This window comes from Cebidichthys violaceus, unplaced genomic scaffold (genome assembly GCF_023349555.1).
Source record: "Cebidichthys violaceus isolate CVI_PGR_0920_01 unplaced genomic scaffold, fCebVio1.0.p SCAF_25, whole genome shotgun sequence".
Classification (NCBI taxonomy): domain Eukaryota; kingdom Metazoa; phylum Chordata; class Actinopteri; order Perciformes; family Stichaeidae; genus Cebidichthys; species Cebidichthys violaceus.
Window position 1 is genome coordinate 6954881 of NW_027176428.1, and position 25715 is coordinate 6980595.

A 25715-nucleotide genomic window follows, 5' to 3' on the forward strand; every position below is an offset into this window, starting at 1 on the left:
AGAGAGTGGTCATTCATTAAGTTAAGCCTGTTGTGTATTTTTCATCTATGTTTATTGAACATCTTGTATAGTCTTGTTTTAGCAACTAAGCTGTTGCTGTGACTCGTCTCCCACACTGTAGCACCGACATCTTCAGGCTTCATTCACAACAGTGCATCAACATAATACTTCTCAATCTGTCTTCCTCTGTCTCTTTTTTTTTCTCTGTACTAATCTCTATCCATGCATCTTCGTCTTTGTATTTTTTTCTCTCTTTCTAGACTGTCTGTTCAGACTGTGTCCCATGAACCGCTACTCTGCCCAGAAGCAGTTCTGGAAAGCGGCGAAGCCTGGAGGGAACACGGACACGGTGCTGCTCAACAAGCTCCATGTAAGTGAAGTGACAACATGTTCCCCTCCCTTCAGTCACACTACACACTGGTGCACTAACACCACATACAGACCTGTCGTCGGGACTCACAGGGTAAAGAGACGGGCACATTTTCAGAAGTGTAGATTTTGATCTTCAAATTGAAATGGTAGATTTGGTCGAAACTGAATGCCAAGCTGCACAGTGAATGTGTAGAGATGTTCACTCTGGACTACAGTTTAAAATTTTACCTCAGCAAATATACATAATAACTTTGAAACCTGCTCTTAAAGTCCTTTTATAGACATTTCCCTCCTACTGTCCTACCTTTCTGCCCTCTACAATCTACTTTCTCTCTTTCTGCTTTGATACAATACCATTTAAAGCAATCTGCTATCTGACCACTCAGTCATAAAATGAAAGGCCGCAATCTTTCCTGTGTTTCCATGGAGGCCTGAGCCAGAAGTTTTGGTTGAACCTCTCTTGAAGCTTATGCTTTTGGCTAACAAACTTTCTTATACTTTTTGTTAGCTGCTAACCCATCGGATTACTTCTGACCACATCACTGTGTATAACTGTTATCAATGAACAATGTTGCAGTTAGTGGGTGTGAGAATTAATTACTTTTATATTCCTTTTTTATCTCATTCTGCATTCCAGCATGCAGCTGACTTGGAGAAAAAGCAAAATGACTCTGAAAACAAAAAGCTGCTTGGAACAGTAATCCAGTACGGGAATGTCATTCAGGTTTGTTCCTCTGAAATGGTCATCATCTTCTTGGTATTTATTCAGATAAGATTTGTTTAGACTGCAACATTTTTTTTGATTAAACTAAGATGGCTCTGACATGGACATGGAGGTGATTTAATCTCACCTCTTATCTTAAATTTGAAATATGAACATGCTGGAATTCGACCCGGTGGTCCCGATGACAAGCATAAAAAATAACTACAAAGAAATAGACAATCTTCTCGCTGATGGTCTTGTTTAGTTATGTAGGTCATATAGAGGCATCAGTATTAAATTGAGACTGTTTCATAACCAGTTAAGAGTTCCTCACAGTAACTTTGAGTAAGAAAGTTCTGCAGGCATGTCCTTGTTTGGATTTATCTTACCTGTGTGACATTGGTTTACTAAATAACCCTTATGGCAGTTAGTTTCTACGAGTGCCCTAAATACAAGCTGCTTTCTTCAAGGCAGTACACTTTTAGAAGCACTTACTTCTTACCTCACATTTCTGCATGTCTGTTTGTTTGTATTTGTGTTATCTTGATTTTTTTCTGCTCAGCTCCTCCACCTGAAGAGCAACAAATACCTGACAGTGAACAAACGTCTGCCTGCACTGTTAGAGAAGAATGCCATGAGGGTGATGTTGGACACCGCTGGAAATGAGGGCTCCTGGTTCTACATCCAGCCATTCTACAAACTACGCTCCATCGGGGACAGTGTGAGTCATCATATGTAGACGTCTGTGGGAGGGGTGCATTGTGGAAATCACCATGCTGTGTGTCATCAACGTCAGGCAAAGCAAAGGATGAAATCATGCCTGGGATGATACATATTTTACATTTTAAAATATGTGTACATTTTTAAATATAGTAGCAGTAGGCCACTTCTCTTTTTAAAATGCTCTAAATTGCTCATTTATATATACAGCAGTAAATGAGTATGATAAGGTTAAGACTGCAGAATAAAGGTCCAGACCTCAAGAACACAAGTCCTCTTTACCAAAGCCTCAATGTGAGGCCTCTCACTGATCACATATATCCCTGGATGGACCTGTGCCAGCCCCCAATTGGTCTTTATCTGATCACAAAGCTCTTGTTGACACCAGCTCGTCTTCCCTCAAGCAGGAAGTAGTGGGCTGGTGCCCAAGGACAAAATGAACCACAGCCGAGACCGGGCTTCTCTGCTAAACTCCTCTCAAATTAGGCATGGCACAAGGCCTAAGTAGAAGGCCTTGGATAAAAACTAAAATTGGAGGCACTCCATCCCTGCTGACAAAAGACACAGGGACAGTAGCATGCAAATAATTACTGATGCTCTCTGAACCATTACAGATTCAATGTTTAGTACATTCCTCTATATATTAACATATTTGTATTTTGTTGTGTCTGTTTTTGCGTGTGATTGCAGGTGGTGATCGGGGACAAAGTGGTCCTTAACCCAGTGAATGCCGGTCAGCCGCTCCATGCCAGCACACACCAGCTAGTGGATAATCCAGGATGCAATGAGGTTTGGCTGAGCTGTTGCAACTCCTCGTCACTCCTCAGATGTTTCTGTGGGAGTGTTGGAAACTAATCATAGCTTTTTTCTGATAACCACTGCTTGGTTATTAGCTGTCTGATGTGAAACACTATGACATTGTTTTCATGCCTTCTAAATTTAGCACAGTTAAGGACTGGGCCATTTGGAAGGTCGTCCTGTTTCTCTCTCATACAATTAAACTGCTCTCAGCTACTAACAACGTATTTTATCAAAGTGCCTAACAGTGTGGTCTGTTTTGGGACAGTTGTGCAATTTTTCCTGTTTACCAAGCGTGAGTCATGCATTTTTATTAATGGCTCTACCAGCAGTTTAAAGATATGTTTATGTTCAAATCATTGATGTTTATGACATCAAGTGGCAACTTAACAAAGGAAAGAAGTTACACATTTTTCAATGTTCAACTTATTATACTTCTCCGTGCAAGTACGTGAAGTAGACAGACATGGTAAAGTTCTTAAACCGTTCTTTCTGCTGCCTTGACTGTGGCACAGTCAAGGTGGATTTATTTTGTATACACTCTTTTTTTATTTTATTAGGCATTGTATCAATCTTTTGACACACTTTTGTGCTCTTAGCCTCTCTTAAAAAAAAGTCATCCATGATTTTGTCTCAGCAGGTACTGAGGAAAAAATTAAACTCCAATAAAACAATTTAATCTTGCCATGGTCGTTGTGTGCTGCAAGGAGATTATACCTGCAGTCACGTCGAGCTCTGATTGTTTGTTTTTCAGGTGAACTCGGTCAACTGTAACACCAGCTGGAAGATTGTCTTGTTTATGAAATGGGGCGACAATCAAGAGATCATCCTAAAAGGGGTTTGTAGCTACAAGCAAAAAAAAAAATCTTTTATTATGTTGGTAATAAGTAAACTTGGTACATAACACATTTATATCTAAAACAATATATGTATAAACATTCATACAATAAATGGAAAGTCCAGTAAAACAATATAGGGAAAACAAGGGGAAATATAATACTAGCAAAGGTCTATTATGTTTCTTTCCAACATTTATAAAACTCACTTACATCTACTTCATTTTCTTACAAGAGGTGTTGTATAATGTCCCTCATCATAGCTGAGTGGGCGGGTTGCTTTGTTTGTTTTCAGTTCAGTATTATTTGTGTACAGTATGTGCTTTCAGATGAGATTTTGTTTCGTTGGTTATTCAACAACACTACATTAGGAGCTATAACACCACAAATAGCCACAACTACAGTAGGTCTAATGGTCTCATCAAAATATTTGGCAAAATTGTGAATACATTAAATTCATTTTGGGGCACTTCTGGAACATATGAAGTAGTAAAACTGGTGTCAGCCCACATTGATGGGATGAGATCTTAATTATTTTGTAAATTCAATCGGAGAATTGCATCTTGTGGAATTTGAAATAGAGTATATAGATATATAATTTATTTTTAATTTTGGGTAATTATTTGGTTTTAAGGTTCAGCAGATTATTTTTGTCAGTAACACATGTTCTCCCTCTCTCCAGGGAGATGTGGTACGGTTATTTCATGCAGAGCAGGAGAAATTCCTCACCTGTGATGATCACAGAAAAAAACAATATGTTTTTCTTCGCACTACTGGACGGCAGTCAGCTACCTCGGCAACCAGCAGCAAAGCCCTTTGGGAAATAGAGGTGAGGAAGAATATATTCAGAGCTGGTTTTACTGATTGTGGTATATAATGTACAGTATGGTGTTGAAATAAAGTAAAAGTATAACTACCAGTAAACATAAAGTAAGCCTTGCTGGATTATTCTTCTTCTTATTATTATTATTATACATTTTTTGTCAGTTTTCTCCAGTTTTGTAGGGAAACCATTTATACGTTTCTCATCATTTACTTTACAGCATATCGGGTAATTAAGTCCACAGCACCTGTTAAATAAATGTCACCCTATGCATAAGTGTAATATGTTACTGCTGTTTGTTCTGGTATCAGGTTGTACAGCATGATCCATGTCGAGGGGGGGCAGGCTACTGGAACAGCCTGTTCCGATTCAAACACCTGGCTACTGGACACTACCTGGCTGCAGAGGTCAGTGGAGCACAGATGCTATGTAACTGTGTTTAGAACCGGGTAACATTGAGAAAATCAAATACTGTCAATATGTATTTTGATTATATTTTAGATATTTCTATTGCAATTTTGGCTGCATTTATACTAATAAAAAAACGCTGTCACTGTAAAGCAGCCTCTAACACCAGGGAACAACAGATCAAAATTAAATTTACGATACATGGATATTACAGAAAACAATATTAAATTAAACAAATATACTCTGAGTGGTGAACCACTTTGTCTTTTTGCAGGTGAATCCAGAGTATGAAGAGGAGTGCCTGGAGTACCGCTCCTCAGTAAGTGAGCCACGAGCCAAGACTTGTTTATAGTGGGCAACATTTATATGTCAGCATGTTTGTCCATTATTGGTTTCCTAACTTAACTTGTTGGTTTAACACTATGAGCAGGAAATTACTTGTTTCTGATTGGGTGGCAGATTACACAATATATCAGGACACCTCAGACCCAGTTCCAGAAAATATTTTAACTACCGTTGAAAAGCCAAGGTGTCAGTAAAATGCAAGTAACCATAGTGACTATATGTATTATTTACACTATGTTGCTAGTTTACTCACTGGTGAAACTCACCTGGCTTAAACTGCCTTCAAACAAACTTAAAATATAGTCTGTGTAGCTCAAGAGAGTAAATGTCCTGTGAAGTGTGAAAGCTGTACAGCTACTGTAGCAGGTACTAGTATTTCCAGCAGTATGGCTGAAATGTATTTTTGCAGCTTGAGGTCGTATTACTTCTCTGTCACCAGCAGATGGAAGCCTTTCACTGTGAATGTATCTTCCTGGTTTGTGTTTTAGTTGTTTGCCATGGCTCACTGAGTTGGTTGTTATGGTCAACGTGAGGCTGTTCACATCTGCTGACCAGGTAGTGACAAGAGAACCATCTCACACTGTCTGCTCCTGAGTTTATTGCCTTGCTATTACAGTAAAAAACAACCAAAAAGACAACTTAAAAATATAACCAAAGCATCTGAAGTATGGCCTGTTGACTGAGTATGGCGGAGGTACGAGGCAACATAAAATTGGCCCTTATTTATTGTGATGACTTTTTTCATTATAGTTGAGCCTTAAAAACAGGACTCAACTAAACAAACCTAGCAGGAAATACATTTAAAGCTCTGACTGATTTGATGATGTCATTTAGGTAAGTCTTTTCTGGCCACCACTATTGGCTAACTGAATAAAGACTGTTACATTTATCTGGTTCAACTTGCAAAAGAAAAAGAAAGTTATGCTTTTTTGAGAAAAGGGGTCTTTGAACTTAGAAATCTATCCTCAGTTATACTGTAGTTAACCCTGTCACTGGTTCACTCTTATTGATCTTGACACAAATGAGACAGATAATTTGCTTATTTATTTAACTTTTCCCTCCAGCTGGACTCAGAGCAAGAAACCTTAAGAGCCCGTTTGAGACATGTCCAGGACAAAGTTATGTACACCCTTGTGTCTGTACCTGATGGGAATGACATCTCTTCCATATTTGAGCTTGACCCTACGACATTAAGAGGAGGAGACTCACTGGTACCCAGGTAGGAATGCCGTAACGTAAAAGTGGGGAAGTGTTTTCGACCTGCACAGACATGTGTTACATAGAGGAGGTCCATTCCCTGGTGCATCACTCTTTCCACCGAAAAGCAAAAGCAGACACATTATAAGTCGGGGGACTTCCGCTGTAGATTCAGTCATCTTATTATATTTGCAGAACAATAAACCATGGAAGGAGTATGTGTGTGTTAATGTAATGTAAGAGAGTGTGACTTAGTGTTACTCACAGTTACTCACAGTAGACAGTATCATGCTGGTCTGACAGGTAGAGATCTTTTTCATAGTGGTTACGCAGATAAAGATATTGATACTAATAAATTGCGACAAACAAATTTTCCGGCATGATCCTTGTTTGTGCATGAACGAATGTGTTTGTGGGAAAGATGGATTTCTTTTGCATCAGTGACAAATAATTGTAATTATATAATAGTAATAATTATATTATAATTAATTATAATATAAATGATTATAAACGACAATGTGTGCGATGTGTTCATGTGAGCATGTCTTGTTAGAACTTGACATAAAAGTTGTTGTGCTTGTTGTGTATCTTGAATGGGTTATTGTGATCAGTCGGTCTGCTGAAGAGGCGTGTGAAGGAAATGTTACAGACCATCATATTATCTTTTGTCTAAAAACTTAGAACTTAAATTTAAGATTTTGTGGTCTCCATCATAACCTGCAGGTATTGGACAGGAATTGAATGATTTAGTATTTTTAAGAACGAACAACAAATTAATTACAAATTAATTTAAGACTTAAATTTAAGCACAAACAAATTTAATTTTGTTCTAACCAATGAAAGCAAGAAATATTTGGTCTCTTTAATCAGATTTAAACATGAAAAGTTGATGAGCCATACCCAGTTTCATCATGTGTGTGTTCCTTTCTTGCAACATGTTTATGAGTTGTGCAGACAGTGAAAATAATAAAGATTTAAATGGCGCCCATTAGTGCACTACTTCACTTTTTTCCAGTGGAAGGGCACTTTTATCATGTTTTCTTGCCTATTTAGCGACATATGGGGCACTTTTGCAGCATTTTAATTTATTTTTCGAACATGAGGTCCCTGAGTCCAAGCAATATTTTTGCTTTATATTGTAATTTACAAAAAAAAAATTCAGGGATGCCTAAGAATATTGTTGCTGTTTGTAATTTCAAACATTATCAACTATCATCAATCAAAAATATTAAAATGCTTTTTCAGGAACTCCTATGTGCGCCTCAGGCACCTGTGCACAAACACATGGGTTCACAGCACCAACCAACCAATTGACAAGGAGGAGGAAAAGCCTGTCATGCTGCGCGTGAGTGACTGTTCATTCGCACTAATATGCAACAGTATATCTAATAAACTGTGAACACAATTGACTCTGTGCATGATGCTGAGGAGAAATTATGGGTTCATGAACATTTTTGAATTACCAAATTTCCAGTGATAAAAATCTAAACTAACTGTTGAAATACCTTCTGTGCAAACCTCTTCTTCCCTGCTGTGAAGTTATGGAAGTGTTTCAGAATTGAATATTAAGTTTCCTTTATATTTGTATTATTATTTATTTAAACCTTTATTTAACCAGGAGAGTCCCATTGAGATTTAAAAATCTCTTTTTCAAGGGAGACCTGGCCAAGACAGGCAGCAACATAAGAAACACATAGTTACAGACAGAAAACACAGAACAAGACAAGTTAAAAGAAACTAAAAGTTAAGAGACAGTGACGAAACCGAGTTAATTTAAAAAACATTGACATTTTTGGGAACCTGCCTCTATTTCTTTCATTTTAGATTTAAAAGCAGTAAGTGGTATCAGTTCTTTGAATTTTAAATCATTCTGCAACATATTCCATGATGAGGGTGCAGAGTACACAAAAGCCCTTTTTCCCATTTCCGTTCTGGCATTTGGGACAGTGAGCATAAAGAAGTCCTGAGAACGCAAGGAGTATTGTCCGACACGTTTCTGCATGATGAAGACACACAGGTAGTTTGGGAGCAGACCAAGGATTGCCTTATAAATTAAGGTGTACCAATGACAGAGCCTACGGGTGGCCAAAGCGGGCCATCCTACCCGAGAGTATAACTCACAGTGGTGAGTCAGAGCTTTACAATTGGTAATGAACCGCAGTGAAGCATGGTAAGCTGTGTCCACCATACGAAGATCACCATAGTCCAACACCGGTAAAAAAAAGTAGCAGCAACTAATCGCTTTTTTACATTACATTATGTTTTTTTTCGCAGTAAACGTACAATTGTAGTTATGGGTTTCTAGAGTATTTCGGAAGGAATCGAAAGTGGGCCCAGAGACCAATTCTAAGTACTAAAAAATATATCATATCGATTGATGACAAAGTTGTAGATTTCTTTTCTGATTCAAGATCGGCACCTCGGCACTGAAAGAGGACAAAGAGGCATTTGCCATTGTGCCCGTCTCCCCTGCTGAAGTGAGAGACCTTGACTTTGCCAACGATGCCAGTAAAGTGCTAGCCTCTATTGCTGGAAAGCTGGAAAAAGGAACCATCACACAGAATGAGAGGAGGTATACAATGCATAGTGGTGCCAGATTGACATATTCTATCAAGAAACAAGATAGTTGTGTGTTATGGCTTTGTCGCTCTCTTTTGTATGTACAATCAGAGCCGTTACCAAGCTACTGGAGGATTTGGTGTTCTTTGTGGTGGATATCCCTAACAACGGACAGGATGTTCTAGAGATCATGGTCAACAAACCCAACAGGGAACGACAGAAACTCATGAGAGAACAGAATATTCTCAAACAGGTAATTCCTTCATACAGTGAATGTAACATTTTTAACACATTCTTTAGATTACGTTTTCCGTTGAACGTGAACTTGTTTGAACCTCACTGAACGCCACATAACCTCAAATCTTTATCACGACTCAAACGGGCACAGTTGTCAGGCCTGCTATCTGTATCAGCATGTTTTTTGGGGTTTTCATTCAGTATGGTTACATTTGTAACGTTATCCTCACATTCAGATCTTCAAGCTGCTGCAGGCTCCATTCACAGACAGCGGGGACGGCCCAATGCTGCGACTGGAGGAGCTGGCTGATCAGCGTCATGCCCCCTTCAGACACATCTGCCGCCTGTGTTACCGTGTTTTGCGTCACTCTCAGCAGGACTACCGCAAGAACCAGGTACAATTGGTCAGGCCTGAAAGCCTGTTTTATGAGCACCAGCACTGTGTGACATGGTCTACGTGCTGCTGGAGTTTGTGCGAAGGTGCTTTCCAAAATCCCTTGATTAAGTTTAATAGCAAGTGAAAGAGGCCTTTGCTCCGTAGCAGCTCTGATATTATACAGAGATAGCTGAATGTCCTGTGCATTTTGCAACGCTCAGCCCTTAATCAAATTGTCTGTGATACAAAGCCACACAGTGATTCGAGCACATCCTATAACAAATGCTTATCAATGTGAAATACAACATTCCCAATTCCCAAGAAAAATCAATTTCTCTTAAGCACATTAGAGTGTAATTGTTAGAAGGGTCATTTAATTATGTTGAAGGAAGAGGCAGCCTGGTTCTTGTGAACGTGCTCTGTCTTCCCGCACACAGATGAACAAGGACCAAAATGGCCTCAGTCAATATAAGTAATGGATATAGACATAACAACGTTATGCCTCTTGGTCCCCCTGGAGAATGTAAAGTTAATAATGACATTTTTCACAGTGAGTCTGTGCTATCTTGTTTTGGTTTGTGTATGGTTAGACTGCTTGTCTCTGTCTGTTCCGCAGGAGTACATCGCCAAACAGTTTCGCTTCATGCAGAAACAGATTGGCTATGATGTCTTGGCTGAGGACACAATCACAGCTCTGCTCCATAATAACCGCAAGCTGCTGGAGAAACATATCACTGCTGCAGAGATCGACACGTTTGTTAGCCTGGTCCGCAAGAACCGTGAGCCAAGGTTTGTGTGCGCGTCTGTCTGTATAAACACAATCAACTGGGTAAATAGGCAGAATCAAAGAGAAAATTAATTTCAAGATAATGTATTAATATTATAATTAGGTGAGAACTTTTATATTTATATATTTGTGTATATGTACTTATATGTAAATGTGATCTTGAATTGTTGTTTATGTCATGGATGACTGAATTTTGCATATCTTGTGTGTGTCCAGGTTCCTGGACTACCTGTCAGACTTGTGTGTGTCAATGAATAAGTCCATCCCTGTGACACAGGAGCTCATCTGTAACGCAGTGCTGGATCCAGTCAACGCAGACATCCTCATAGAAACTAAGTGAGTAGACCCCCCTCTGCCTTCACATACTTCTGTCCTATTCTCCTCTTAATGCCAACATGCACTAATTTGAAGGCATCGAGTTCTTGAAGAAGACTAATCAATAATGAAAACGGTAGTCATGATATATTAATGAGCTGAATCATCTCTATAGCATCCTTTTTGTTACAGCTTCTGAAGGTGACAGCAATTACATTGGAAATCATTGTATGTTTTTATTTTAAAATTGTCAAAAAAGCTTACTCATTTATTTCCATCAGCCTTTAAACACAAAAAAATCCCCTTTTCCTGCAGACTCGTACTGTCGAGATTTGAGATCGAGGGAGCGCCGCTCGGGGAGAACTCTGTGGAGTCAGAGGAAGATGAGGAGGAGGTGTGGTTGTTTTGGAAAGACAGCAATAAAGAGATCCGCAGTAAAAGCATTAGGGAGCTGGCTCAGGATGCCAAGGAGGGCCAGAAGGAGGACCAGGAGGTGATCAGTTATTACAGGTAGTTACTGTTCTATTTTTTATGTGGTTGTCTGGGAGAAAGGAGAACATTGATCCGGCACAGAGGCAGCAATGTGGTGAACGTAAAACGTAAAAAAAAGCATTTTGCTGTTTCAAATGTAAGTCGTTACATTACAGTGTGTTTGTGCTGCAATAGGTACCAGCTGAACCTGTTTGCCAGGATGTGTTTGGACCGCCAGTACCTGGCAATCAACAAGATCTCTGGCCAGCTGGATGTGGACCTGATCTTGCGATGCATGTCAGATGAAGACCTGCCCTATGATCTGCGTGCCTCCTTCTGCCGCATGATGCTGCACATGCATGTAGATCGTGATCCTCAGGAGCAGGTTACACCTGTCAAATACGCTCGACTCTGGTCTGAAATCCCCTCAGAGATTGCCATTGATGAGTGAGTAAATGAATAAATGTTGTTCAATGTAGAGTATTTTGTATATTGTAGATTTATCCAATTCTTTTTTTGTTGTCTTACTGTAGCTACGACAATGATGGTACATCTAAAGATGAAATTAAGGAGCGATTCTGTCTGACTATGGAGTTTGTTGAGAACTACTTGAGAGACGTGGTGTGTCAGAGCTTCCCTTTTGCAGATAAAGAGAAGAACAAGCTGACCTTTGAGGTCAGTTTGGCACATTCTTGATATCTTATCCCACTCATGTCACATTTTAATGGTAAAACCCGAAAACCTATTTGAATGATCTATCTTCCATGTTTAGGTGGTGAATCTGGCCAGGAACCTGATTTATTTTGGTTTCTACAACTTCAGTGACCTGCTGAGACTAACCAAGATCCTGCTGGCTATTTTAGACTGTGTCCATGTGAGCACAATGTTCCCTTTTAACAAGATGGACAAAGAAGAAGAAGAAGAGAGTAAAGGTATGAACATCACGGTTGGTCAGTGGAGGACCAAATATCTCATGGACATGAAGTTGATGTCTGTATTTATGAATGTGTGCTTGTTTCCAGGCAGCAATGTGATGAGGTCCATCCATGGTGTAGGAGAGCTGATGTCCCAAGTGGTCCTAAGAGGAGGGGGCTTCCTACCCACAACTTCAAACACCAGCTCCAATGGAGTCACAGTCAAGACCCAAACTGAGCCTGAGAAACAGGACATATTGGTCATGGACACCAAACTAAAGATCATTGAGATCCTGCAGGTGAGGATCTGCGACTATCAATCGATTAGGTGTCAACTATTAAATGAATCACCAACTATTTTCATAAGGGATTAATCGGTTTGAGTAATCGGTTTAAGTTCTCTGCTTTCAGCTTTTTTGATGTGAACATTTTCTGGTTTCTTTACTCCTCTATAGTAAACTGAATATCTTTGAGTTGTAGACAAAGATGGCATTTGAGGATGCCATCTTGGGCTTTGGGAAACACTGATCGACACTTTTCACAATTTTCTGATATTTTATAGACCAGACAACTAATCTATTAATCAAGAAAATAGTCAACAATGAAAATAATTGTTAGTTTCAGCCCTAATTTAAACTTAAAGGCATGTACAAGCATAGATCACATTACTGTACACATACAGTGCATACACAGTCCCTCTATCCTCTAAAAACTTTGCACACAACTTTTTGTCCTGCCCTGCAGTTCATCTTGAATGTCCGCCTGGACTACAGGATCTCCTGTCTGCTGTCTATATTTAAGAGGGAGTTTGATGAGAGTAACTCTCAGAGTGAATTATCTATAACTGGAGCAGTGGAAGGACCTAACAACATGCCAGGTCAGGGTAACATCAGTTGCTGCATATTATACAAATGTGGGGCCAATGAAATTTGTTGATTACGAATATGTTTTTTTATTCCAGGAGCTTTGGATTTTGAGAACATAGAAGAGCAGGCTGAGGGGATATTTGGTGGAAGGTAATCCCAGTTTCAATAAAGGAAAAGTCACAAAATACAAGAAAGAAGATGTTTTTACACATCAGTGTGTGCTCTGTGTGTCTAGTGAAGAAAACACTCCACTGGACCTGGACGATCATGGTGGCCGTACATTCTTGAGGGTCCTTCTCCACTTGACCATGCATGACTATCCTCCTCTGGTGTCCAGAGCCCTCCACCTACTCTTTAGGCACTTCAGCCAAAGGCAGGAGGTCTTGCAGGCTTTTAAGCAGGTATGCAGTTTACAGCTACAGCTCACAATGGAAGAAACTAAAACCATACAATTTTAACATACATACAAACAAAAATGCATGTGGGATCAGCATCATCTGGCCGTTTTTCTGCTCTGTTCTTTATGTTGTAACATACTATATGTGTTCACAGGTCCAGCTGCTGGTCACCAGCCAAGATGTGGAAAATTACAAGCAGATAAAGTCAGACCTGGACCAGTTGCGCTCTATTGTAGAAAAGTCTGAGCTCTGGGTGTACAAGAGGCAGGGGCCAGACGAGGGCATGGATGGGGGAGAGGGACTCTCCACTGACCAAGAGAATAAAAGGGTGCATTATATTTGACACCAAAAGAACCACACATAGACACTTAAAAGCCTTTCGCCACTAACACTATCTTTACTGGAGTAAGACCTTTTCTCTGATGTATTGTCTCTGGTGAACCTTGTAGGGAGATTCAGGGGGCACAGACAAACCAAAGAAAGCAGAAAGCACCAGCAGTTACAACTACAGGGTGGTAAAGGAGGTAACTATCTCACTTATAAGTATAGTTAACGAGCTCTTATCTGCCTATGTAGCAAATATTTTTCCACATACCTCACCCCCTCCCATTTTCTTCCTTCTTCATCAGATCCTGCTGCGGCTCAGCAGGCTGTGTGTCCAAGAAGGTTTGTCAGGTAGGAAGAGCAAGAAACAGCAGCAGAGGCTGCTAAGGAACATGGGGGCGCATGCTGTCGTCCTTGAGCTCCTACAGATTCCCTACGAGAAGGTATTAATCATCACTCTCAGTAAAATGTTCAATGGCATGCTTTTTGTGCGTGCGTAAAGTGGACAAACCTTCACATCAGCCATTTCCCCTCCAGGGAGAAGATTTGCGTATGCAGGATATCATGAAGCTAGCCCACCAGTTTTTACAGAATTTCTGTGCAGGAAACCAGCAGAACCAAGCCCTGCTGCACAAGCACATCAATCTTTTTCTCAACCCAGGGGTGAGCAGTCCTAACAGACGACACACCACTTAATATCCACAGTGTTACTTTTTAAACAACATTATTGTGTTCTGGTGCTCCTCTCTTTTTTCTTCTTTTGTTCAGATTTTAGAAGCCATCACCATGCAGCATATCTTCATGAACAACTTCCAGCTGTGCAGTGAGATCAATGAGCGCGTGGTTCAGCACTTTGTCCACTGCATCGAAACACATGGACGCAATGTCCAGTACCTGAAGTTCCTTCAGACTATTGTCAAAGCAGAGAATAAATTCATCAAAAAGTGTCAGGACATCGTCATGGCAGAGGTCATGCCTTGTTAATCACCTTTTTAATGTTTGAACTATGCTACTGCTACGTCTCCTGATATACTGATGTAATCGTGTATATTGGTTTCTTCCTACAGCTGGTGAATGCTGGCGAAGATGTTCTGGTCTTCTATAATGACCGCGCCTCCTTCCAGACACTGGTCCAGATGATGCGATCAGAGCGGGACCGCATGGATGAGAACAGTCCTCTGATGTACCACATACACTTGGTGGAGCTGTTGGCTGTTTGCACTGAGGGCAAGAATGTCTACACAGAGATCAAGTGTAACAGCCTGTTACCACTGGATGACATAGTGCGGGTGGTGACCCATGAGGACTGCATCCCTGAGGTGAGATTAGCTTCAGACTGAGCCATGCTGAGACTTTGACAACAACTGTATGAGAAAACAACAAGCCAGTTATGGAGCAGATGCAGGAAGCACTCTTTTATACAGAGGCTTACAAAACAATTCTCAATGCAGCTATATTTCACGCTTTTAATTATTCTGTTACCAATGAAAAAATGTTGTTTCTTTCAAAAGTTTTGTGCATCAATGACGCTTTGTGTGATCATTTTTCCACTGGTATTGTTTTGTTTTGTTTGAATGCCAACCATCCTTGACCTGCACCACATTATAACATTGACCTTTTTCCTAATGTCTCAGGTGAAGATCGCCTATATCAACTTCCTGAACCACTGCTATGTGGACACCGAGGTGGAAATGAAGGAGATCTACACCTCTAACCACATGTGGAAACTCTTTGAGAACTTCCTGGTTGACATTTGTAGAGTAAGCAACACCGGGAGGCTCTATGGCAACTTTTTACCTCACTTAGGAAATGAGGATTGGTAAAACACAAGCAATTATGTAATTCTTTTAATGTTTACAGGTGTGCAACAATACAAGCGACCGTAAGCATGCCGACATCATTCTGGAGCGATATGTGACGGAGACGGTCATGAGCATCGTAACGACTTTCTTCAGCTCACCTTTCTCTGACCAGAGCACCAGCCTGCAGGTATGTAAACCTGCAAGCAAGAAAAAAAGCGTATACAATAGCTGGAAAGTGCTGAGTGAATGAAAATGAATCCAGTATTCATTTTCTGTAGTTTGAGTGTCAGTCACACATGCAGTGTTGCATTCTATGCACGTTGACGATTGCAGGTGTAATGGAAACCTGTTGCTATGAACTTTACCTATAGACTTGTCATGATCTCAGAAGTATACAGTATGTCTGAAATGTGTCCTGTCTCTTAATATCTACATGTAAATAGCTGCTAACCTCACTGTACACACTGTGTGTCATGCTGTAGGTGTCCATCAGAAATAATGTAAGTACAAATAGAATATGTATTAGGTACCCCATATAATTATAATCAAATATAATGACTCTCCAGAGAAACCCCTTATTCAAAAGTCTAACTTTAAGATTACTAACACTGCAGTGTTTTCACGTTAAGTGCTTCCTTAGTGGTCAAATCAATGCTTCCATGGAGTTTCTCAGAATTCTTTTTCATCTGATTAACATAATTGCGAGAGTTGAAGGAGAATGAATGCTCTCTTTCTCTTCCCATTCGTTTGTGTTTATCAGAGTAATGTTAGTCATGATCCTGAAGAGCTAATCAGACATTACAAAGTTAAGACCAGTTAGTCGTGATTGTGGTTGTTAGCATCCTGTTGTGATGATTAATCATTTCCTTTGGACATACATACAAAGTGCTCTCTTTTTCAATTTAAGCAAACTGTCACAGTTTCACAGAAATTGTTTTTAATTCACAAAATATATATTTTCAGTGCTTTTTGAGCAGTAAAATAATGGCAATCCTTTTGGTCAACTCTGATGCAATTACAAAAGAAACATTTTTGGACTATCGTCTTACACTTTTTACAAATATCACATTGTTTTACGATTCAAAGCTTTGTATTATAGAGCACTTAACATGTCTCCAGTAATGACAGCTGTCTCTGAAATGTATAGCAATGTATTTGGATGTATATTTGTGATGCATGCAGGCTTTATGTCTTCACTGCTTGTATCCTCTGCTGCAGGCCTCTCTGTTGGGGAAAATATTTCAGGTATTTGTTCAATTCAGTGGATAAAACACAGAGTTGGGTGTGAGAGAAAATTCGGTATTTTTGTATGTGTGAGTATTTTGAGAGGGAACTGATTTTAAGTGGATTAAGTTTGGAAGTATGTCTGCTCAGGGTCTCCTGTTTAAGTAACAAACCATCACTGAGTCAGCATGCTGTTCTGACTACATGTGCTGTCACACAAGCTAATCTACATCACTGTGTGGAGAGGTGTATGTTTGTTTTATTAAAAGACAAAGCCGCTGGTCCAGATTGTTGGTGCTGCACTGTAAATGACAGATGCATATCTTACATGTTGTCGAGGGACCTGTTTCTTTCTTTAAAGACTAGAGCAGATAGTCCAGATAGATGAATATGATAATCTACATGCTCAAACGCTTTTTTTCTTGCATCCTCTTCTCAGACCAGGCAGCCAGTCTTTGTGCAGCTGTTGCAGGCAGTATTCAGGGTCTACCATTGTAACTGGTTGGTCCCAGTCCAGAAGGGTTCTGTTGAGAACTGCATCAAGGTGCTCTCTGATGTTGGTAAGATCCTTCTCACTTATGTCGACGCCTCTCTCACAAGCCCTTACTTTTAATGTCTAGATCAGTCCACCATCTACAGTTGGTTTAACAGTTTGTATTTTGAGTCATGCTTATTTATCACATTTACTAGTAAGGAGAGAGTTTTGAGCACAGTTACTGGAGCTGATTTATCTTCACATGCTAATTGTGTGCATCTCTGTGTGTACCCGCCAGCCAAAGGCAGAGCAATAGCCATCCCTGTGGACCTGGACAACCAGGTGAACAACCTGTTTGTGAAATCCAACAACATTGTCCAGAAGACAGCCATGAGCTGGAGACTTTCTGCGCGCAATGCTGCCCGCAGGGACTCTGTGGTGACCGCTTCACGGGACTACAGGAACATCATTGAGAGGCTGCAGGTACAGTATTTGTGAGCATTTGCACTTACTGATGTGTGTCAAATTGTTCAAGTAGTAAGGACGTGTCTTTTTCTGCACTGTAGGACATTGTGTCAGCTCTCGAGGACCGTCTGCGGCCGTTGGTCCAGGCTGAGTTGTCAGTTCTGGTGGACGTGCTGCATCGGCCCGAGCTGCTCTTCCCCGAAAACACAGACTCGCGTAAGAAGTGTGAGAGCGGAGGTTTCATATGCAAGTAAGTACTGTAAATATCTTCTTCAGCATAATATGTCTATTATTGGCATATGAGTAAGTGTTCTCATTATAAATTAGACTTATGAAGTAATGTGCTCGTGCAGGCTGATCAAACATACTAAGCAGCTGCTGGAGGAAAATGAGGAGAGACTGTGCATCAAAGTTCTACAAACACTGAGAGAAATGATGACAAAAGACCGTGGTTATGGAGAGAAGGTAGGAGAAGCTGCAAAATCGCAGACATGGTGGGGTGATGTACCTCATGTGCACCGTGTAAGTGTGCATTTACTGTATAATGTGCTGTATGAAATGCATTAATGCAGTTGTAGAAAATATATTGCAGGTTTGATTTTTTGGGGGGGGATTTTGAAGCTGGGGCATACATTGGATTTCTGATCAGAGATAGATATTAACTTTGCAGGAACTATAAATAGAAGAAACACATGATCAAAGATTGAGTTGGAAGGTTTCACATAGAAACAGCAATATGAGATCTATACAATATGTTATGTGATTAAATTATGTATCCATGTAGGTGTAGTTGTATATAATTTTACTGCATCACTGTGCCACGCACCCAGTGAGTACCCTTATTTTGAAGGGAATTGGTTTGTTCTTCCTGTCACAGTCACCTCTGTAGTCAGTAAGGCAGGACTGGTCACTTACTCACTGCACTCACCACTGTATGACACTTCACCAATTCTGCTCACTGTGGCTAATATCCACAATTTTAACTCATATGTCTTACATGTCATGCTGTATCAATGACCTCTGCTTAAGCTTTCTTCTGCCTGTGTTGTTATCTAACCCCTTAAACCCTCTGTTCTTTTTCAGCTCAGGGCCTTTGATGATGAGATGGATATGCCTAAGGTTGTTTCTCTTTTTCTTCTACTCATGCTCTTGTTTCCTTGAGCTGCTTTCTGTGTAACACTAGTAGTTGTTCTTCAATAGTCCTGTAGCAGCTGCTGTGGCTGTGTGTTGTAGGTGGTGGAGGCTCTAGGCACAGCTGGTAACAAATAGTGGTGCGTTGATTCCTGCCATAAACCGGTGTGTAGATCAACTGAAAACTGTGTGAAAGAGGGGGGGTAGGGAGATGTGTGCTGTGGCTGACTGCATGTTGCTCAACAGAGTTGTGTTATTCCAGGTTCCAAGGTGAGTCACTCACTGTCTGGGCAAACTGCCAGTGCTGCATTTACATGCCCTACTTTCTGCCGCTGTAAGCACCACATCAAGTACAAGTCAACTTAGGACTTATTTACTGTATATTTTAACATCAATTCCAGTTTAATACTGATGCCTTTTTATTTTACACTTAAACACACAGCATAAAAACAGAGAACAAATGTGAAAAAATAAATATAAGCATATAAAAAAAAAAGACACAATAATAGAGACTCAATAATATATAGTGGGACATTCCATATATGTTTCCAATATTTGAGGGAAAACTGTTGGTGTCTGTTTTTTTACAAAAAGGTGAGGTCATCATAGTTTTTTTATCGTGTCTTGACAATGCTCCGCTTTTTGAAGGGTGTTTCCCCTGCATCTCCCGTAGGTGCCAATGGGAGGCACTGTGACTGTGCGTGCTGTGTATGTGCATGACTGTGAGGAGCTGTGGCAGTCATTGAGGCTGTGTCCTAGTTTTACTTTGCCTGAGAGCTGCACGATTCCTGGGCCCCTGCCAACTCTGGGCTGAGGTTACATAAGAACCGGCTTTTTTTTTTTTCCTGGAACCCAGCCCCTCTGCTGATGTGTGACCTTCAGCAGTAATTGCCAATAAAAGAAGTGTGGAGGAGCTGTTTACCCACACTCTGTGTGTGTGTGTGTGTGTGTGTGTGTGTGTGTGTGTGTGTGTGTGTGTGTGTGTGTGTGTGTGTGTGTGTGTAAATGTCAGTTGCAATCATGGGGGTGGGGGGGATTGTGAGAGGGAGATGATCCCTACACACACCTGTTAAACGTTGTATCTCCGTCTGTCTACAAATGAAAAGCAGAGTGTCAGTTGAGTGGAAACCTGCTCCTCTCCCCACCACATGTGCCAATCTTAATATTTCTCTTCTCTTTTTCCCCTTTTGGCAACCGCTAAATCATTGTGACACAATTTATCAACTACTCCAAATTTATACTCCCCACTTTCATTCACAACTTTTCTCACATGGATGCAAACACACACCCACGCTGTGTAAACTTAATAGGGTTGGCTGTGAGTGTTTGTGTAGGTGTGATATGAATGTGTGTAGCTGGCTGTTGTCTCTTCTGTCACCCTTTTGAGTAAAGCATGATAGTATATGATTGATAGTGAAATTGTTGGGGTCACATGAAGAAGGTTAATAAAATAGTATTCTGTATAATGAGTTATTATCAAAGCATTTTTTTTTTTTAAATTGAGAAAGCATGGGATGCATTTTTGACCTCCCCAATGCATGCATACCGCACCGTAGCTGAATGTCAGAGAGTTGATTATCAGCTAAATGTGTTGCTCTTTGGCTGTTGGAGTTATGTAAGACGAAAGTTCATGATACACAGTGCTGGCTCCCCTCTTCACCTTGCCTCAAGTGTGTGTGTGTGTGTGTGTGTGTGGTCTACAGTCAAAGCAGTTATGCAAGCCCTCCATGTTGTTATTAAGTCATGTTTCATCCCTTTCACCTCCCTGCCTCGGCCCTTGGCAAGCTTGTCGATGGATGAAATAAGAAGAAAAATCTTTTAGATTTTAAGACCGGCACACTTTTATATCCCCCCTGACATATTTTCTACAACACTCACATCGATGCTTTGCCCAATCTGATCAAGACAGAAAATAATTTTACGGCGCTGGTGTAGATATAGATCAATTGCCATGTAAATTCTGAAGCAGTCTTTTAACTTACTCTGCATAACAAGCAGCCGAGTGGTAAACCCCGGCGTTAATGTCATTCACCACTGGTTTAAACACGACTCACTCTCAGCCTGACGAAAAAACATATTTATTTACGCACTTTCAGAAAAAACACCGAAACAAAAAGTAGATTGTGTGTGTGTGTGTGTGTGTGTGTGTGTGTGTGTGTGTGTGTGTGTGTGTGTGTGTGTGTGTGTGTGTGTGTGAGGTGTGAGACTGATCAGGGGTTTGCCCTGGGGAGTTTCCAGTTTGGTGGAATGCACTATAGTTAAGGCGGATGTGGCAGCTATGAGGGGTTACCCTGTGGTGTCTGTGGTCAGACCGGGGACGATTAGTTGCACTTACATACTCTGATCAGCATATTGCTTTGTGTTTTGAAGTTGTGACAGTGAGGCCATGTCCACAGACTTGTCGAAGATGTTGCTCTTCCAGTATATGGCTCCCTGACCTGCTGCTGAACTCTGCCCTACCAAGTTGTCTTTAGGCAGGATCAAAGCAATTGTTGTGCTTGTCAAAAGTGAGTTTGAAGTCCTGACACAAAAAAATCATGTCATGTCTCAGGTCAATACTTGAAGACAAGTACAAAGCTGATGAGTTTTGCTTGTCAACAAAAGTACTGGAACTATTAGATATTATATACAGTGTGTGTGTGTGTGTGTGTGTGTGTGTGTGTGTGTGTATATATATATATATATATATATATATATATATATATATATACATATATATATATATATATATATATATATATATATATATATATATATATATATATATATATATATATATATATATATATACATATATATATATACATATATATATATATACATATATATATATATATATATGTATGTATGTATGTGTATATGTATATGTGCTGAAATGTCATTTGAATATTGAGTATTCTAAAGTGTTTATGATAGTCTACTCTTCATTTTCCCTTTCTTCTTTCACACTGTGACTATGTCTGTCACTTTCACATTCTCGCTCTGTCTCACTACCCTTTTGAAGATGTTCTTTGTCGTGCTGGGGGCCATGGAAGCTGTTGTTTTTGTGCAGGGGATTCTATAAGTAAGGCCCAGCCTGTACTGCGGCTTTTGACTGTACTGTTTGAGGAACCTATATGTAGCGTGTGCTGTCATGTTCAGGCCCTTTATTTTGTTTTTTGTCAGTTCACGGATTAACTTATTTAACTATCAAGCATGGCTGTCAGTTGTTCGAGCGAGGGGTGTTTTTAGACACCACTTTAGGTGAGCCTTATTGTTCCTTTCTCTTCAACGGCCTCACTGAACGTCGTCCAGTTGCATCTTTTAAAAAAATATTTGGTCTAGGGGAACTTAACATGTCAGGTTAAGTGAAAAGGCTAGATTCCAAGGAAATTTTTGTTAATTTTAATTAAATTTTAGAGTCAGCCCTTGGCATAGATGGTGTAGAAGAATGCCAGTGGGCACCCTAAATGAGAAAAGAAAAACAAATTTAAGTGAAAACAAGTTTTCACTAATGATATTTTTATACTATTATTTCAAAATATTACAAAAAAGCCAACATCAACATAACCATGTAGCCTATTAAATAGGCCCTATTTTCTGGGTTGCCCGCAGCATCACCCTAATAGCAAATAAATATCTAGAGTTAATGTCAGTTACTCCCATCTTAAATTCAGTAGTTGGAAAGACTTTTCAGGTGTTTGGGGAACTTCTCACTACATAATTTTGAGGAATACAGCTTCATCGGTATAACTTAATCCCAAAGACAAAGCAATGCAATTTTTGATGTCAGTGTGATTGGTGGTGGAATTAGCTCAAATCTTGTCTCGGGGAACAAATTGGTGAGGGCCAGCTATGGTTATGTGACTTGAGTCTGACTGACTTGGCTCAAGTTCACACCTCCAAAAAGTACACAGCAGAGTCATGACGTTATATAAATAAAGGTAACTTACCATATCTGGTGCATACAGAAGCAACAGTCACCACCCTCTGAATATGCATCCATTCAGTACGTCATGCCTGTGACCCTGACTGACAGAGAGAGACTAGTCAACAACTGTCAAAGTTATTTAATCCTACTGTGTTTGTTATTCTCTCTCTCTCACCCTCTCTGTCTTTCACTTGCTCTGCCACTTGCCCTCTGTGTTTTTGGTGACAGATGGCTACTGTAAGCAGCTCTGTGTCACTGATTTAGTGACCTGGTTCCTTTTGGTGTGATTATGTAACTCTAACCCCATCGCCCCTCGCCAATCCTCTCTTCTCGCCCGTCCCTCCTTGTGTGTCTTTTTACATAACAATTTATGTAGAACATTGCCTTTTACCAGTTTCCTTTTACCCTTGGTGATTACTGTGCATGGATGCAGTGAAATTGGATACTGCAACATGGTGTCAAACCTGAATTCCTGTTGTTTGCGTGAACCATTAAGGAAAGAAAAAGAAAAACACCAGATCTCAGGGGTCCAGCTTTGATTATTGTGCTTTTTGTCTTGCTCAACATGGCTTAAAACAAGAACCTTCCACCTGGTGTTTACTCATTCCTGACTTCAAGTGACAGTTCCAGTTTGATTTCAGCTTTTTCCTCAGTTTTCCTTAAATATTAAAAGAAAAGTTTGACATTTTGGAAAATGAGCTTATTATCTTTGTTGACTTTCTGGAGTCTTATCGCCATCGTGACTACAGAGACTCGGGAGTCACTGTGACCGGCTAAGAAAAAAAGAACACATTTACCATTTTTACACTTCAGTGTTTGTAAGGATTAAAGAAATTTAGATGACATGTTAATCAGGGAACTTTAGAAATACTGGTTTCTTTTTTAAGCTAAGCCAACCGAATAACCGCAAATAAGTATATTTCCCTAACTCACTCTAAGACAGCAATTTGAAAATTTATAATTAACTAAAGTTAAGGAAAAAAAGCCAGTGACTCATAAGGGGATAAAAACACAAGAAAAAATAAAATCATCAAATTAACATGGTATTAATCGTCAACCTTGTAAACGTCTCCTGTCTGCCCTGTCTAAAACCGCCACAACCATAATGCTTCTCTGGTTTCTAACATTGCAGTAAATGCATGACAATTCACACCGAGCAGACCTTTGCATTGCCACTTAAAGCTCACGATTTGGTTATTCACCTGACAATTGCCTGCATGAATACTAACCCTGTGTTTGTATCTGTTGGACCACTGTGCTCACACTCCTCACTGCACCCAGCAGCTGGATCAGAACCAGCCTGAGAAGTTGTTGGAGGACCAGAAGAGGGTAGGTACTTGCAACAGCATGGCAGCTTAACTTAAAACCTCAATACTTCCGAGATTCAGAGTGAGATATCAAGTTTTTAAAATTCCCTTTTTGTGCCTTTTTTCCCCCGCTTTTTGTGTTTCTAATCACTCCCCTTCCCTGCTTTAAGTGACACCAAACCACCTAACTACTGTTTAACTGAAGGAAGGAAAAGAAAACTATTTTAATAACCAAATTTCTCAAGCGTCAGGTTTTTCCATTAAAGAGGCAAGCTCTAATATTGATATTCCAGATTAAAAATATTGATTGGAGCTAATCAATATATAATTATCATCTCCAAGAGAAGAAGATTATTTAGTAAGCAGGTATGTTCAACAGCTGTTCAGATGTTTATTAAATTCAGTTCTCATATTATTCACAGCCTTGCATTTGTTTCAGGAGGGTAGTAATCCACAAAGACAACATGATTCAAAATGTGCTTGCTGGTTTCAGTAAATTGTTCATTCTAGATACAGGCCAGATTTGTGCCAACAATTTAGATGACAGGACACCATAAGGATTTGGTTCATGACTCAAGACTTCAGTGAAAGAGCAGTATTCTCCAGTGAGATCTTCTGACTACAGCTGATCATACCATGCGGTACACACAATACATACAGTTGACTAACTAATAAAATCATAAGAATATCGTCCTTCACACCTACTACCTATACCTACCTCCAGAGCATAACTGTGGCAGCGGAGCTTACATAACGCTGCTGTCGTCTATCACGGACCACCCACAGTTGACAATGATTTGAACATGATCACACACTCTCGCTCTCATTTCTTTCACTTTATCCCACGAGAGGTCTGGCAGGTAGCTATGGGCTGCGGTTGCCATAACAACGACAAAGTCGTGCTGCTGACGGCTCACCAGTGGATGAGTCACAGTGTGGGAGGGCTGGCCCCAGGTCTGTCTCGGTGGACACCAGGACCTCACATTGTAACTGCATAGGGTCACCGCTGCTGCTGTTAAACGTAACAGTGTCGGCTGTGTGGGTGATGAATGATATAAACTTCAGGTTATGTCTGCATAGAAATGTGGCAATTCTCTTTTAATTCAATATTTAAATGAAATGTTGACAGTTTCTCCATAACTGTGTGTTACAGAGCACGGTCGTTATCATTTTCTGGGGTCTGTTTCGGTGTCTTTATGTGCTTCTAAAATGCAGACATTATCACTGATGATGCATGTTATCCCTGTTATACAACATCTCTCTCCCTGTTGCTGACAGCACGTCATTACATTCTTCCCTTTCTTTCCCTCTCGTAGGGCGAGGCACTGAGACAGATTCTGGTGAATCGTTACTATGGCAACTTTTATCGAAGTGGTGGGAGGAGGGACAGCCTGACGTCATTTAGCAATGGCCCCCTCAGTCCAGCAGGACCCGGCAAAAATCAATCAGGTGGGACAGCTGTTGCTCAGCTTTTGATACCGAAGACAGAAGTTGGTTGTTAATTCAACACAAGGCCATCTCTAATTAAGCTGATGTTTCTGTGAAGCATTAACCAGAGGCCTCCGCCAAAGAGATGCATGACTTTGCTGCCAGTAATGACTACAACTACTATCAGGGGGCAGTCTAGATAAACCTTACTTTTTGGTTTGCCAAAATGTGTTCTGCCCCTGAAGTCATAGTAAAGCAATGTTCTCTCTATAATGTTATATTAGGATGGGACTCCATCTGTCTGGCCCTGAGCCGGTTATCAGCTCCAGAGTTGCACTGTGAGCCGCCCTTTGAGCACGCAGAGCACCAACACTCTTATCACTGCCTGATAATGGGGTTATTGTGTAACTATCTGCAGTCAAAATACTGAATACTGATTCTCTGTGCAGTGTTTCTCCTATTTGAGTGTTTGGTTCTGATATGTATGATGTAACATTTTATCTGCATGTAGATTTTGGAGGACA

The 25715-nt window shown here is 40.3% G+C and overlaps 1 protein-coding gene across 5 annotated transcripts in view; it reads left to right on the top strand.

The window, feature by feature from the left end:
* Nucleotides 1-25715, top strand: part of LOC137879369 (inositol 1,4,5-trisphosphate-gated calcium channel ITPR1) — a 62835-nt gene that overhangs the window by 11643 nt on the left and 25477 nt on the right. The window contains exons 4-43 of one of the 5 annotated variants that reach the window (XM_068720016.1): nucleotides 261-370; nucleotides 1010-1096; nucleotides 1638-1796; nucleotides 2486-2584; nucleotides 3348-3431; nucleotides 4112-4258; nucleotides 4564-4659; nucleotides 4935-4979; nucleotides 6070-6224; nucleotides 7448-7547; nucleotides 8614-8774; nucleotides 8873-9014; nucleotides 9235-9393; nucleotides 9991-10163; nucleotides 10378-10497; nucleotides 10792-10986; nucleotides 11143-11394; nucleotides 11481-11622; nucleotides 11720-11879; nucleotides 11970-12160; nucleotides 12606-12738; nucleotides 12823-12877; nucleotides 12963-13128; nucleotides 13280-13453; nucleotides 13575-13649; nucleotides 13755-13892; nucleotides 13987-14112; nucleotides 14218-14418; nucleotides 14517-14768; nucleotides 15084-15209; nucleotides 15310-15438; nucleotides 15734-15751; nucleotides 16470-16496; nucleotides 16915-17035; nucleotides 17249-17433; nucleotides 17517-17665; nucleotides 17769-17880; nucleotides 18499-18534; nucleotides 23738-23785; nucleotides 25080-25212. In XM_068720016.1, the coding sequence (XP_068576117.1) occupies nucleotides 261-370; nucleotides 1010-1096; nucleotides 1638-1796; nucleotides 2486-2584; nucleotides 3348-3431; nucleotides 4112-4258; nucleotides 4564-4659; nucleotides 4935-4979; nucleotides 6070-6224; nucleotides 7448-7547; nucleotides 8614-8774; nucleotides 8873-9014; nucleotides 9235-9393; nucleotides 9991-10163; nucleotides 10378-10497; nucleotides 10792-10986; nucleotides 11143-11394; nucleotides 11481-11622; nucleotides 11720-11879; nucleotides 11970-12160; nucleotides 12606-12738; nucleotides 12823-12877; nucleotides 12963-13128; nucleotides 13280-13453; nucleotides 13575-13649; nucleotides 13755-13892; nucleotides 13987-14112; nucleotides 14218-14418; nucleotides 14517-14768; nucleotides 15084-15209; nucleotides 15310-15438; nucleotides 15734-15751; nucleotides 16470-16496; nucleotides 16915-17035; nucleotides 17249-17433; nucleotides 17517-17665; nucleotides 17769-17880; nucleotides 18499-18534; nucleotides 23738-23785; nucleotides 25080-25212 (5181 nt within the window). The remainder of the gene's footprint in view (nucleotides 1-260; nucleotides 371-1009; nucleotides 1097-1637; nucleotides 1797-2485; nucleotides 2585-3347; nucleotides 3432-4111; nucleotides 4259-4563; nucleotides 4660-4934; nucleotides 4980-6069; nucleotides 6225-7447; nucleotides 7548-8613; nucleotides 8775-8872; nucleotides 9015-9234; nucleotides 9394-9990; nucleotides 10164-10377; nucleotides 10498-10791; nucleotides 10987-11142; nucleotides 11395-11480; nucleotides 11623-11719; nucleotides 11880-11969; nucleotides 12161-12605; nucleotides 12739-12822; nucleotides 12878-12962; nucleotides 13129-13279; nucleotides 13454-13574; nucleotides 13650-13754; nucleotides 13893-13986; nucleotides 14113-14217; nucleotides 14419-14516; nucleotides 14769-15083; nucleotides 15210-15309; nucleotides 15439-15733; nucleotides 15752-16469; nucleotides 16497-16914; nucleotides 17036-17248; nucleotides 17434-17516; nucleotides 17666-17768; nucleotides 17881-18498; nucleotides 18535-23737; nucleotides 23786-25079; nucleotides 25213-25715) is intronic. The other 4 variants (XM_068720017.1, XM_068720018.1, XM_068720019.1 and 1 more) reach the window with 4 other exon arrangements.